At 37.4% G+C, this 12,144-nt stretch overlaps 1 protein-coding gene across 2 annotated transcripts in view; it reads right to left on the reverse strand.

The window, feature by feature from the left end:
- The window catches only part of ADK (adenosine kinase), a 271,853-nt gene that overhangs the window by 144,841 nt on the left and 114,868 nt on the right, over window positions 1–12,144 (reverse strand). For both annotated transcript variants that reach the window (XM_014879843.2, XM_014879844.2), the window contains exons 5-6: window positions 5,566–5,738; window positions 340–448 (exon numbers count right to left, since the gene is read on the reverse strand). In XM_014879843.2, the coding sequence (XP_014735329.1) occupies window positions 340–448; window positions 5,566–5,738 (282 nt within the window). The remainder of the gene's footprint in view (window positions 1–339; window positions 449–5,565; window positions 5,739–12,144) is intronic.

Below are 12,144 nucleotides of genomic sequence, written 5' to 3' on the forward strand. Positions count from 1 at the left end.
TAATTATGCTAATAGTGTTTTTCTACATAATTTGTGCATCCTTCACAACAATTTACTAGAAAATGTGAAATGTAAATTTGATGCATTACTACAAAAGCTCTGAAAATATGTTTAGTCCTTATGATTTTTCCCACCAATTTAAGTGAACGTACAACTAAAACATACTTCTGCATTTGTACATCTAATTTTGAAGAAATCAAACTATGCTGAAACTGAAGCAGTCATTTTCTTTCCCTGTCTTCCTATAAAATCATTCGTAACTACATACAACACATACTCATTGCTTAAACTTCAGGATACTGCAACACAAACTTTAGCAATTTGAGAGGCTGAACTTACTGCTATATAATAAACTTTGGCCTTTTCCACCAACTTCCAGTTCTTCTCCAAATCAAGATGCTTTTCCTTCTTGTAGCAATTAGCAGCAGCGAGGTTAGCTACAAGAGACCTGAAAGTGATTAAAAGAACAAGTATTAGACCCTCTGTAAACTCCAGTACTGCAACTTTCTCACAATGAACATAATTTTGCAAAGATCCTAAAGAACATAAAAGAAATAAACAAAGAGCACCACAAGCCACATATACTTTATTTTACCATTTCATAAAAAGTAAATACTATATTCAAATAATAGATTAAATAGAATTTAAATCTTGTATAAAACAATGTACTTTAAATCCAGCTACATAGTTTAGGCAACCTATCACTAATTATATTGTTCAGGTGCCTTCGTTTGCTTTGAATCAACCTTAGTTTTATTCTGGGATCAACTCTCCCCGTGTGGTTTGGCACCTGCAGATTTTCATTAAAACTCCTCTAGTACTTAACTTCTAAAGAAAAGTAGTTACTCCAGTTTATCTTCTGAAAAATATTTTCCCTCACCAGAAGCAAAAGGTTGACGGATATGTAAGTCTTGCCAATATAATTTTCCAATGAATAGTTATATTATTTTAAAAGGAGCTTGTTTGGGGTTTTTTTCCCTCTGTTAGGTTCATATTTTCCTTTAGCAAATATAAAAGGGTCAGGTTACTACTTTTAGATGATGAACTGTTAAAAAAACTTTGGTGTAGCCGTGGATTACTGGAACACTACCAAAAACTCATTTGTACTTCCTTCTTTCCTAACAAGTTATAACACAAGCTGTGGGACACAACTTCCATTACCAAGAACAAAAATACTCATATCACTTTGCTTCTGTTACATGCAAGATTCATTCTATTTTAAATCATCTTCTTCACCCACTCCATTCAGCCTTATGACACACACAAAACTTACAAACTCCTAAAAAGAGGTCATAAAACAACCTCTACCTCTCCACTCTGGCTACCATGACCAAATTCTTCCATGCAATTGTACTAAGAGAATGCTTAATAACAGGCAATATTTAGAGAAGGGGCATTGGGAAACAGATTATTTCCATGCTAGCATACAGAGCTTTAAATATAATTTTCAAAATTTAATAGTCAATGGATGCCCTTTTAACATTAACACATCACTATTTTGTGATATTTAAGTGCATTAGCTAGATAATTACCGTGTAATTACAGATACAACATTTGCCTATTGAAAACTTTGGCCTTCTCGAGGTGCATGCAATTGATGTTGTATGCATCATCCTCTCCATACAAGTGCTCCTACAATGCAGAGACAGTGGAGGGAGCTAACTGCTCGTCTGCTTCCACCAAGGTGTGCTTCTGCCTCCAGGCTCACTGCCATGCTCACGTGTTAGGAGGTGAGTAAAGGAGACATTCTTTAATCCATAAAAAGCAAACAGAAGACCAAAATAAAACTTTTATGAACAGTGCAGGCAACTCTCCTAGTAAACTTCCTGAAGTACTCATCACTGACAATCCTTGTCAGTTAAACAGATCACATATATGAAATGACAACGAAGTTAGACTAACTTTATCTGAATATATCAGAATTACAGTTCTGTCATTTCATTCCGTCTACAGACTTGGGGCTTGTCTCTTTTATTCTAAAATTTAAATGCAATGAAAACTATTGTACATTTGGAAAAGAAAGGAAAAAAAAAAAGAGAAAAATTTATTAACAAATACACCAAGCCTCTGTAGCATAACAAGTAACAGGGCAACAAGTTTCATTCTTCATGAGTATTATCATTTCAATGCCAAGAAATCCAATGGAGAACCAAGTGAATCCAAGAAAGACATGTGCATAACTGTGGTAATTCTCTGTAAATCAAACTTTAAAAGCAAATTAAATCTTTCAGTTTTGGCAAACCCTAAATATCCATCAAGGACACAGTTTGAAAAAAAAAAATCTTGTCTGTCTACGTATGTTGCTAAGTGAAAAGCAATTATGTTCCAGAAAACTGAGCAAAGACTTTCTATATGTTTCCTTTCACTTACCACATGCCCCTGAAGCTGTAAACCTAGCTCTGTGTGGCTACATCCAACTGCAGAGATGCTCTGCACATATGGGTAATAAAAGATTGCTGCACTGACGACAAAGCATCAAACTTTTCCAAATTAAAACTGTAAGTCTGACAGCACTAAGTTCAACATGTGGGGCACAGACTAGGTAGAAATACAGTAACTGGAGACAGCCAGAGTGCTTCAATTGAAACAGCTTAATGGAGACACTGTGCATGTGGTTATCTCTAAGCAGAATGCACAAATCAAAGTCACAGACTATTACAGAGCATAGGTATTACTTTAGAGTTTAATCACGTGTTAGGATTTTCTTGAAAAGCTCTGAGAAAACAAAGCATATTAGTATTGCTAAACTAGAGAATTCAGAGTGGTAATCATGCATCAGCTCAGAAGCCTTTCCTGCAAAAAGCTAGACAGAATTAGCAGAAGCAAGAAACACTCATAATGGGGCATCTGGAACATAAATATACACAGCCACTTCCTAGGAAAACCAGGAGTGCTACTAGCCAGCTCCTCCAAAAGAGACAAGAGAGCTAAAGAAGGAAGTTAGCACATACCTGAGCTGGGACAAGAGATTAATCAATAAATAGTGTTATCAACTGGGGCAAAGTTGAAGTGATTCTTACCAATACAGAAAATGCTAAAAACCAAAGAACAATCAGAGGGTAGTTAAAGATTGAGAACAAACTTGCTCTCACAGGATGGACAATGGCACAATATAGCCTTTAGCAGCAACCATCAGCCATTTTTTCTTCTCCCAAGGAGCATGAACTCCCTGCCTCTCTCAAGCATTGATTAAGATGAAGCCACTGTCTAGTACTTGAGCAAATATTTGACATTAAGAAAAAAGAGTGGTTTATGTTAGCAAACCAAAAATACTGCTTAATGCTTAACTCAAAGAAGTATTTGCAGACATTCTTATAACAAATTTACCTAAACTTTTAAATTCCATGGAGATGCATACGTTTTTCTTGAATTCATATTGTGTGCCTATTGACAGTCTTGACTTCAGTTTCCATCATGTTATCTAGAAAATGGTGATTGCTACAGGACGTATACAACAGACACTAAGTGACTGAAGAGAGAGAGAGAATCACAGAGCAACAACATTTTTATTGCTTTTCTTCTCTTTGAAAAACTGAATATGGATCTTGGAGACGAAGGGGGAAGTCTGTAGACGTAATTAGTGTCAAAACTCCAGATGAAGATGAATGAACTTCCTTCCTCCACAGAGTATGTACATTCATTCGTGAGAGTAAGACATTATGTACAACATTAAATTGGGAGGGACAGGTTGATAAGCTGGAGGACAGGGCTGTCTGTCATTCAGTGCATCTTCAACAGCCTGCAGAATTGGGCTGGCAGAAAACTCGAAGGTAAACGTGAAGTCATGCAATTATACACAACATTATAGGCTCAATGTTGACAGGATACCACAGTTTTCCAGAGAAGGACCTGGAGATGCTGGTGAACCAGGCTTGGAACATGAGTCAGCAGTGCAGGACACAGAGCAGGTTAATCACATTCAGGTGTATACAGCAAACATGCAGCCAAGAGAACAAAGGAAATTACACACCCAGAATGGAGGAAAACCTCTGTCTCCACACCTTATCTGGAGTTCTGTGTCCAGCTTTGAGTTTTCAACTACAACACACTGACAGAGCAGTAAGTCCAGCAGTGGGCCATCAATATTATTAGGATGCTGGAACACTTAAATGCAGAAAGGCTTTGGGTGAAAGAACAGGTACCTAAGGGGAGAGCTTCCTGCTCTCTTCAAATACCTAATGCAAGTTTACAGAGAAGATGGAGCCAGACTATTCTTGAACACAAGAACAGACACAAGCCAGAAGAAGGAATACTTCAACTGGGTACTGTCAAAATAATTTCTCCCATGAAAAACAATCAAATGTTTGAACAGTTTGCCCAGAGAGCTTGTGCAACCTCTATCTTTTGTGATGTTCAAAACTCAGCTGGAAATGGCCATGAAAAATCTGATCTACCTTTGAAGATAGTCTTGCCTTCTGCAGGGCTTTGTCTCAGATGTCTGCTCTAATGAAAATTGTTCTATAATCCTACATGTTACATGAAAAACACTTCCTCCTCTGACTCTCATTTCAATTCACGTTGCTGTCTACCACCTTTCCTAATTCTACCCAAAACATTCAACTACTTCTCTGGAAGTATGGTGTGGACTTTAATTATGGGATTGCTATTCACCTTAATAAATTCTAATAACTCCTGATACTGCTTTGAAAGAAAAAGAGCAGGACCTCAGGACCAATGGCACTGAAAGCCATGGAGGGAAACCACAAAGGATAATGACAGATATTTTTATCTTATTCTGAGCCAAAAAGAAAATATTCTTCAGGGTAATGATACCATTTTCATTACTGATTCAGTATGTAGCATCAGCAAATGTAAATACTGTCAGAAATCAGGAAGGGCTGATGTGTGCTGGTAATGTCTCAAAATTAAGGCTAACCTGATTGGCTGCCTTTGAAACCACTAAAAATTGTCAGGAGGTAATCAGCAAAGAAGGAGAACACAAGTTCAAGAGTTCTGAGTAGAGAGTGAAAGAAGAAAGCAAAGGGCCATGGTCAAGAAAAACAAATAGGAAAAAGTAGCAAATGAAAAAACGAAGGACAAATTCAGAAGAAATTCTTAAAATGTAGACACACAGAATTACAGGTACTAGAAGAATTTCTCAACAAGTGCAATAGCAAAAGAGAAAAAAAAAAAGCTTTTTTCTTGTATATGCTGATAGCTATTCTCACTAAACTCAGTATCACCTGCGGTACAATTCCTCCCTTGCCAATCAAGTATAAGCCTTATGTACCAATCAGCTTGCACACAGGCTGCATAAACATACTTGTTAACCAACTGTTGTCTCCCACTTATTTTCTCTCTCCAGAGCAAGTGGAAGCTATCAAGATCAGAAAGAAGTAGTATATAATTATCTCCCACTTTCTGGCCATAATACAACTGCTATTCTCTAACAGTATATTAATACCGCCCAGCCCCAAACTATGGCCCCGACAGTCCTGTGCTGTCTCAAACCAGTGCTAAAGCCTTGTCGTTCAAATCACAATTTTTCAAGGCTGGATACTCCAAGCAAAGTAGGCTACACTCACTGTGCATTTGTATCTTCAGAAAATACCAAAGGCCCCTGACCTGTTATCACTAGTGATGCAGGCAGCACAGGTTCCTGTTGGCTCTTCACTCTGCTCATAGTAATGGGCATCCACATGAGCTTCCTCAGCCTTCTTCTTCAAGATCTCTCCAAATTTATCTTTGCCAATGCACCCGAAGAAAGTTGCAGCTTTGTGAGGTCTCTGAATCATCCACTGCAGATTGGCAGGAGGAAAAAAAACAAACCAAAACAAAGTTAATATACCTGGTGTACTATTTCTGCCATTTTTTCTCTCCACTATTTAACTCTGTGCCTACATTTTGACTTACAGAACACTTGTATGCCTGAAGTAAAAATCATCCTGTACAACAAAGGAGTGAAGGGCAACAAAGAAAACAAAATTTACCCTTAATGATCCCACTGAGCCTGTAACACCTAATGTAAAACCTGAATACATCTAGCTCATTATAAATTAAGTAGATTAATATGTTTTTATAAGGGATACAAAAAGAAGTTCCTTTGCTCAAAGGAGTTACCTCTATACTTATATTTAATCAAGCAACATATGGTATTTTCAAAGAAAAATTGTAGAAAATACAAAACAAAAAGGAAAAAAATAGCCCACAAAAAACCCAAAAGAACAAAATAAATAAATAAAAAGAGCACATAAGAAAAACAAGACATTTGAGAAACATTATGCAATGTTATGCAACATTCATAATATATATAAAAACTAAGTGGTACTGAAAATAACCATTTATGTCTACCATTTAATTGCATGCAGAAAGGAAATGCTCCCTCTTTACATTGTTAAACCACATATGAAAGTATCTTATCTCCAACTTCACTAAGAGCAGTTGTGCCACTTGAATTGTAAAGAGAGTAGATGCACCATGTTGCTAGGGTGCCAGATTATTTCATAAAGCTTCCCTTTTATTAATAAAAAATGTATCATTCAGCTGCAAATGTAACTCTATTTTGTGCTAAGTTAAAAAATAGCATTTATCAGCAATGTGAAATCAAGAGTGAATCAAAAAAACAAATGTGAAGAAAGAATCACAGGCCCTACTCTGCTGGTGGTGAGTCAGCCAACTGAAGTCATTATAATTCACTCTAATTACAGTCAGAAAGCTTATCCACTCCATCTATAGTATGAATTAAAGGCTACAGTAATTTTCTGCTATAGTAAAACCCTACTTATAATTGTTTCCTAATCAAGATTTAAATAAATGATAATGTCTCCATTACAAAGCAGCATTAGTGGTAGCTGTGGGTTGTAGAAAGGTCAAGTAACTAAGTTGCAAATACATTCTTAGTCACATCCTTATTACTACCAGCTCCAGAAGGAAGCACGAGAAAGAGAAAAATAGAAACCTTTAGTCAGGTAAAGTCTTTATTACTAAGACAATGGTGGACAAAAGTTGCAAGATCTCTTTCTTGTGGCAATTTTGAATAAAGTTCAGAGAGAAAAAAGATTTTTTCATCAGATGGTGGCAGGGTTAAATCTCTCATTCATGAAATGCATACATTCTGCTTATCCATTCCATATCACTCTAACATAAATTAAGGAAATCCCTAATAAGAGAAATAATACATTTCACACAAAGATATCAATTATATCCTTGTATTTGACACACCTTTGCACACACATAATAAGCATTTGCACAGTGTTCATTTAGGATGTCTCAGGAACAATAACCCTTTCTGTTTGCAGGTATGATTAAATGGAATACATTATTTAAAAAGATGAAAACTGCTGTGACCAACTGTAAGCAAATATGGAACAAATTTCCACATGGGTAAGAAGAGAAGTACCTGAAGCATTGTGTCCCATGCTTCACTGTCACAAATAACAAGAATTAAGAGAGATGACTATGAACAACATTTATCAAGGAAACAAACCCAAAACAATCTCCAAAAAACCTAAGACTTCAAACCGCACCTTAGGCTTACAACACTTTATCAAATGACGTTACTCTATATATAAAGTCTGACAACATTTATAGCAGTAGTAACTAATATTTCACATAGGTCTCTGAAAAAAGAATTCCAATTCCAAGTATCAAAAGTTTTGGCTATTGGCACCAGCTCAGTTCGAATTCAGATGTGATACATGCCATATATAAGCTGTCACAATCCAGATTTTAAGTTAAAGTCAAGTTATACTTGAGAATCAAAAGTCACAATCCAGACATTCCTGAGATGAATCTCTGTACGTGGTATAAACTATTTCTTCCATTGGCAGTTCGACTCATATTCACGATTATTTAAAATACAGGTATTATACAGTGAGAGGATATCCCCACTGTATAAGTATTGTTTTCATATGAGTGTATGAGTTAAGCAACACTGAGGAAGAAGGGAAAGCAGTTCAGCAGTGTTTCTGCAAAGATCCTCTCATCACACATCTCCAGTTACCAACACCCATTTGAATGATCTGCTCTTATTCCCACAATAATGGTGGTGAGGTATTGTCAGCTGCAGAACTCCTCCAAGCTGATTCTCCTCTCCTCAGCTAAAAGGCTACATAAGGGTAAAAGCAGACATCACATTACAAACTTGATAAAACTGAATGATAGAAGTATCTCTGTGGTACACCACTGAAGTTGCACCTCATGGAATGAGCCACAGCAGGCGTCTTTTGCATACATGTGAAAAAGCAAGAGAGGCTCTTCAAGGCTGACACTTGAGGATTTCTTTTTAAATTTCACCCAGAACTGGATTTTAAGTTTGAATAACCTGATATGAAAAAACCCAGTCTTCTCTGGGCTACTTCATGCACTATTATTAGTGACTCTGGCTAAAACCCTCTAAATAGGAATGGGAGTCAGTCATCACAAGATGTTTATCACTGTGAAGCAGCCATGCAGCATAACAGCCAATATCACATGCAGGCCAATAACAAACTGCACACATTAATGCCAGGTATATGGTTCTAGAAACTGAAAATTAGTTTTATAGATTTATGTGAAATACAAGATTTAATTGAATGAATAAGACTCTAGACAGAAACAGAAAATGACCCAGCTCAGCAGGAATCAGCATAATGAGTTAATTATCCAGGGTTTGGCTAGGCAGAGAGGCAGCTACTAACAAACTGTATTGACAGTCTGGTCAGGAGAGGTTGGCACCTGGCCACACCATGAATCCTCACCAGCACCCAAGGGAATTTGAGGCTGCTAATGGACCAAAGACAGAAGTGTCAAAAGTAGGAACTTATCATGAAAGAACAAGACAGCCTCAGGAGTGGGATACCACAGAAAAGGAGGGGTTTATGAAATCTAATGTGTTTCTCTGCTCTAAAGTTTTCTTCTGTCAACACAGCTTGGACATCAGGTACACACAAGGACAGGCCTCGACCTTTTCAGTTAGCATAAACATGTGTGACAGAGAAAGGAGCACAGGAAATAGAACACCTTTCAGACATTCTCTTGAGTTAAACAGATTGCATTTTCCTCACATTTTTGTTGTATGCACTCTGATGAACGCAATGAAAGCTTTCGTTTTATTTTAATATTTATGTCTTGCCTTTAGCATAAATCTGTCTTAAAATTCAGCTGATTTCAAAATAAGCATAATCTAATATTAGGTTAATATATGCCTACAGAGACATTATTTCTTACGATGAAATACTGAGGCCGACACTTGCAAAAGAAGTCAGCACCCTGGCTGCTCCAAAACACACTAGGGGGTGACAAAATACTTCTCTCCTTATTTTCATGAGGCTAACATGTGAACTCCCTTGGGTTCACAGTAGCAGGACTATCTGTTCATGTGGTTTTTGATGATCAGAGTTGAAGAGGATGAACTCTCTGGCAAGCTTTAGCTATCAGAGAAGCGTAAGAACCTTTGTGTTCCAGGGAGTGGGTGGTAATTGCAGAGAACAGCACCATCTTTTCTTGCAAGATGTTGAGATGCCAAGAAAAATTGGTAACGAGAAAAGCTTCTGAAGAGTTGTGACTTTGTGAGACTGCCTGAAGTGAACTATGTCCCACTCTTGCACATCCTCAGACTCGAAGATTTGGTACACCTATTTCCCACTTTTGTCTGATTTGAAAACGGCTTTTGGAAACAACCTTTCTCCTTTCTTCTGAGTTACAGGAGCACTCCTAGAAGCACTTCTAACACTAAAAGTGACTTGACTTTGATTGGATACTCAGTGCTGTCTTTTGAGAACCAACACCCCCCCACTTCCCCAAAAAAGAAAAAGCCCCTTCATATTATGTGGAAGAAAATCAGGAGCCTTATACAATTAGAGGAAGGGAAAGTTCTTAACTTTCAATTTTCCAGGCTTACACTAATTTTCTTGAGAATGCCATGCTTCTGCCACAGGAGCAGAGTCCAGTACCCCCTATCATAACACTTGATCTGCATTCAAAGCTTTTCTTTGCTGTTCCTGCAAAGTTCACTGTAGAGGAGGACCCTATTAATTTACCTCACTGTCTTCAGTGGCAAAGACACTTTCCCTGCAAAAGGAGAGTTTTCTTCTGCTGGGTCTCAGTACACATTACCACAGAACTTAAAAATGAAACATCCTACAGATGAATCTTATAGCCTTCTGTCTATAACAAAGATCCCTCAGAAATTATTTCATTTTACTCTCTCTGCTTTGCTGTAAGTGCCACCATTAACTGGACAACACTGATAACTGGAACAAGGAGGCTGATGAAGACACTCACAACCACATTGTTCTCTGTCTGAGCTCCTGAATTAATTTTTTAAGTGGCAGCTAGTAGTGCATTTCCACATCTGTCAGTCATCTTAAACTAACAACGCCAACACATCTAAAGCTTTGCTTAGACTGACATACCTTCTGCACATAGGAGTTTTCAGCTGTGGACTTGAATCCTAAATGCCTAGGAACTGACAACACAACAGGAAGCATTATGCCCCTTCACAGTGAAGGATCTTCAAAACTCATTAACACTGAATACAGACATCTGAAGTGCATCTGAAGTATGTTATTTGAAGCTGGACTCTTCTCTGCATGACCTGTCAAATCTGATCTTATTTTAAATTGCAGTTCACAGAGGAGAGGACTCCAAGGACCTAAAATTAGCTAAGTTTAACATGCCTGCTGAAATTTAAACTAAACAATGTGAGCAACTATTCATGACGTGTTCTTTTTAGTAAATCAAAACAGAAATGGAGTATCCCTTATTTTTATATCCTAAATTTTAGAATGACTCCATATACTTTTCAAAACGTTTTCTCTGTCTGTTGTGCCCTTCACCAATGTCCCCTGTTATGTCCAACCATTAATATGTATATACAGTCCATTAAATCCCAGTCCATTAAAATCCCTTTGAAATACTTTTAGGAATATTTTAGATGCTAAAGGAAATTAAATCACAACTCATCCTACATGGCCATATAAAATGAGAAAAGATGGGGCCAAAAATCAAATCATATATATTAAAAACTCAAAAAGCCCGATAATATGTAAAACAATCCTAAAAAAAAAGACAGTTCCAAGTGAGCTCACTTATTACTCATGTATGATATGATACACCTAGGGCTCAAAAGGAATGCAGTAATCTGCTACCATTGCACATACTATGTCATTTAAAATCCCTACCGTGGTGGGGTAACCCCAGCCAACAGTTAGGCCTCCACCCAGCAGCTCTCTCAATTCTCCCTCTTGGAGGGGTAAAGGAGAGAATGAGAAGTAAGGCTTAAGAAGAAATGATGCAAAAACATTCATTTGCTATCTTCCATCAGCAGATTGATGCCCAGGCACTGTCTAAACCCATGGATACCTGGAAAAACACCCCCTCCCTTCCAGTTTTATTGCTGGCCATATTCTCTGTGGCCTGGATTATCTCCTTGGTCAGCTGTCCTGACTGTATCCCTTCCAAACCTCTTTCCCTCTACACAGTCTACTTGCTGGGGGCAGCAGAGTGAAAAAAACAGAGAAGGCCTTGATGCTGTGCAAGCACTGTTCAGCAATAGCTAGAAAATTGCTGTGTTAAATAACACTGTTTTGGTGACAAACCTAAAACACACAACCATATGGGCTGCTATGAAAAATTAACTTCATCCCAAGCAGATCCAGTATACTTCACTCCAGAATCCCTGTTATGAGACAACAGCAGCAAGACCCTGGAAAACAGGTGAGTTATTATAGTTTGTTCCAATACCTTTGCAATATTTTTTCTCTTATTTTCTTTGATGGATTTTTAAACATTGCGACAGGTATTATCACATCACGGCCATATAAGAAAAAAAACCCAAAAAACAGGAAAAGGAAAAAATAAGCTTATCTTTATAAAAGCAGGCTTGTGAAAAGGAGTCCCATGTCCTGTACAGTAATTCTTCCACCATTAGCTGAAGCTGCCAAATCTTGCATGAGGAAGTGATATTGTTAAAATGCATGACAATACCCTCAAGCAACTCACAGTCAAATGAGATAAAAGTGATATTATTTTTTAAAGGAAAAGACTATTTAAAGCCTTGCACTGAGACCAGTATCTAAATCTTTTCAGCATTTGGCTCACCATTTGTGATACAAATCCCTGCACAGGAACATCCATTAGTTTTAACATGGTGCCATAAATGCCTTTTGCTACAGCTTTTCAAATTAAGATGCCTATCAAAATATTAATCATCCAGGAGCAGTA

This window comes from Sturnus vulgaris, chromosome 8 (genome assembly GCF_052056855.1).
Source record: "Sturnus vulgaris isolate bStuVul1 chromosome 8, bStuVul1.hap1, whole genome shotgun sequence".
Lineage (NCBI taxonomy): Eukaryota > Metazoa > Chordata > Aves > Passeriformes > Sturnidae > Sturnus > Sturnus vulgaris.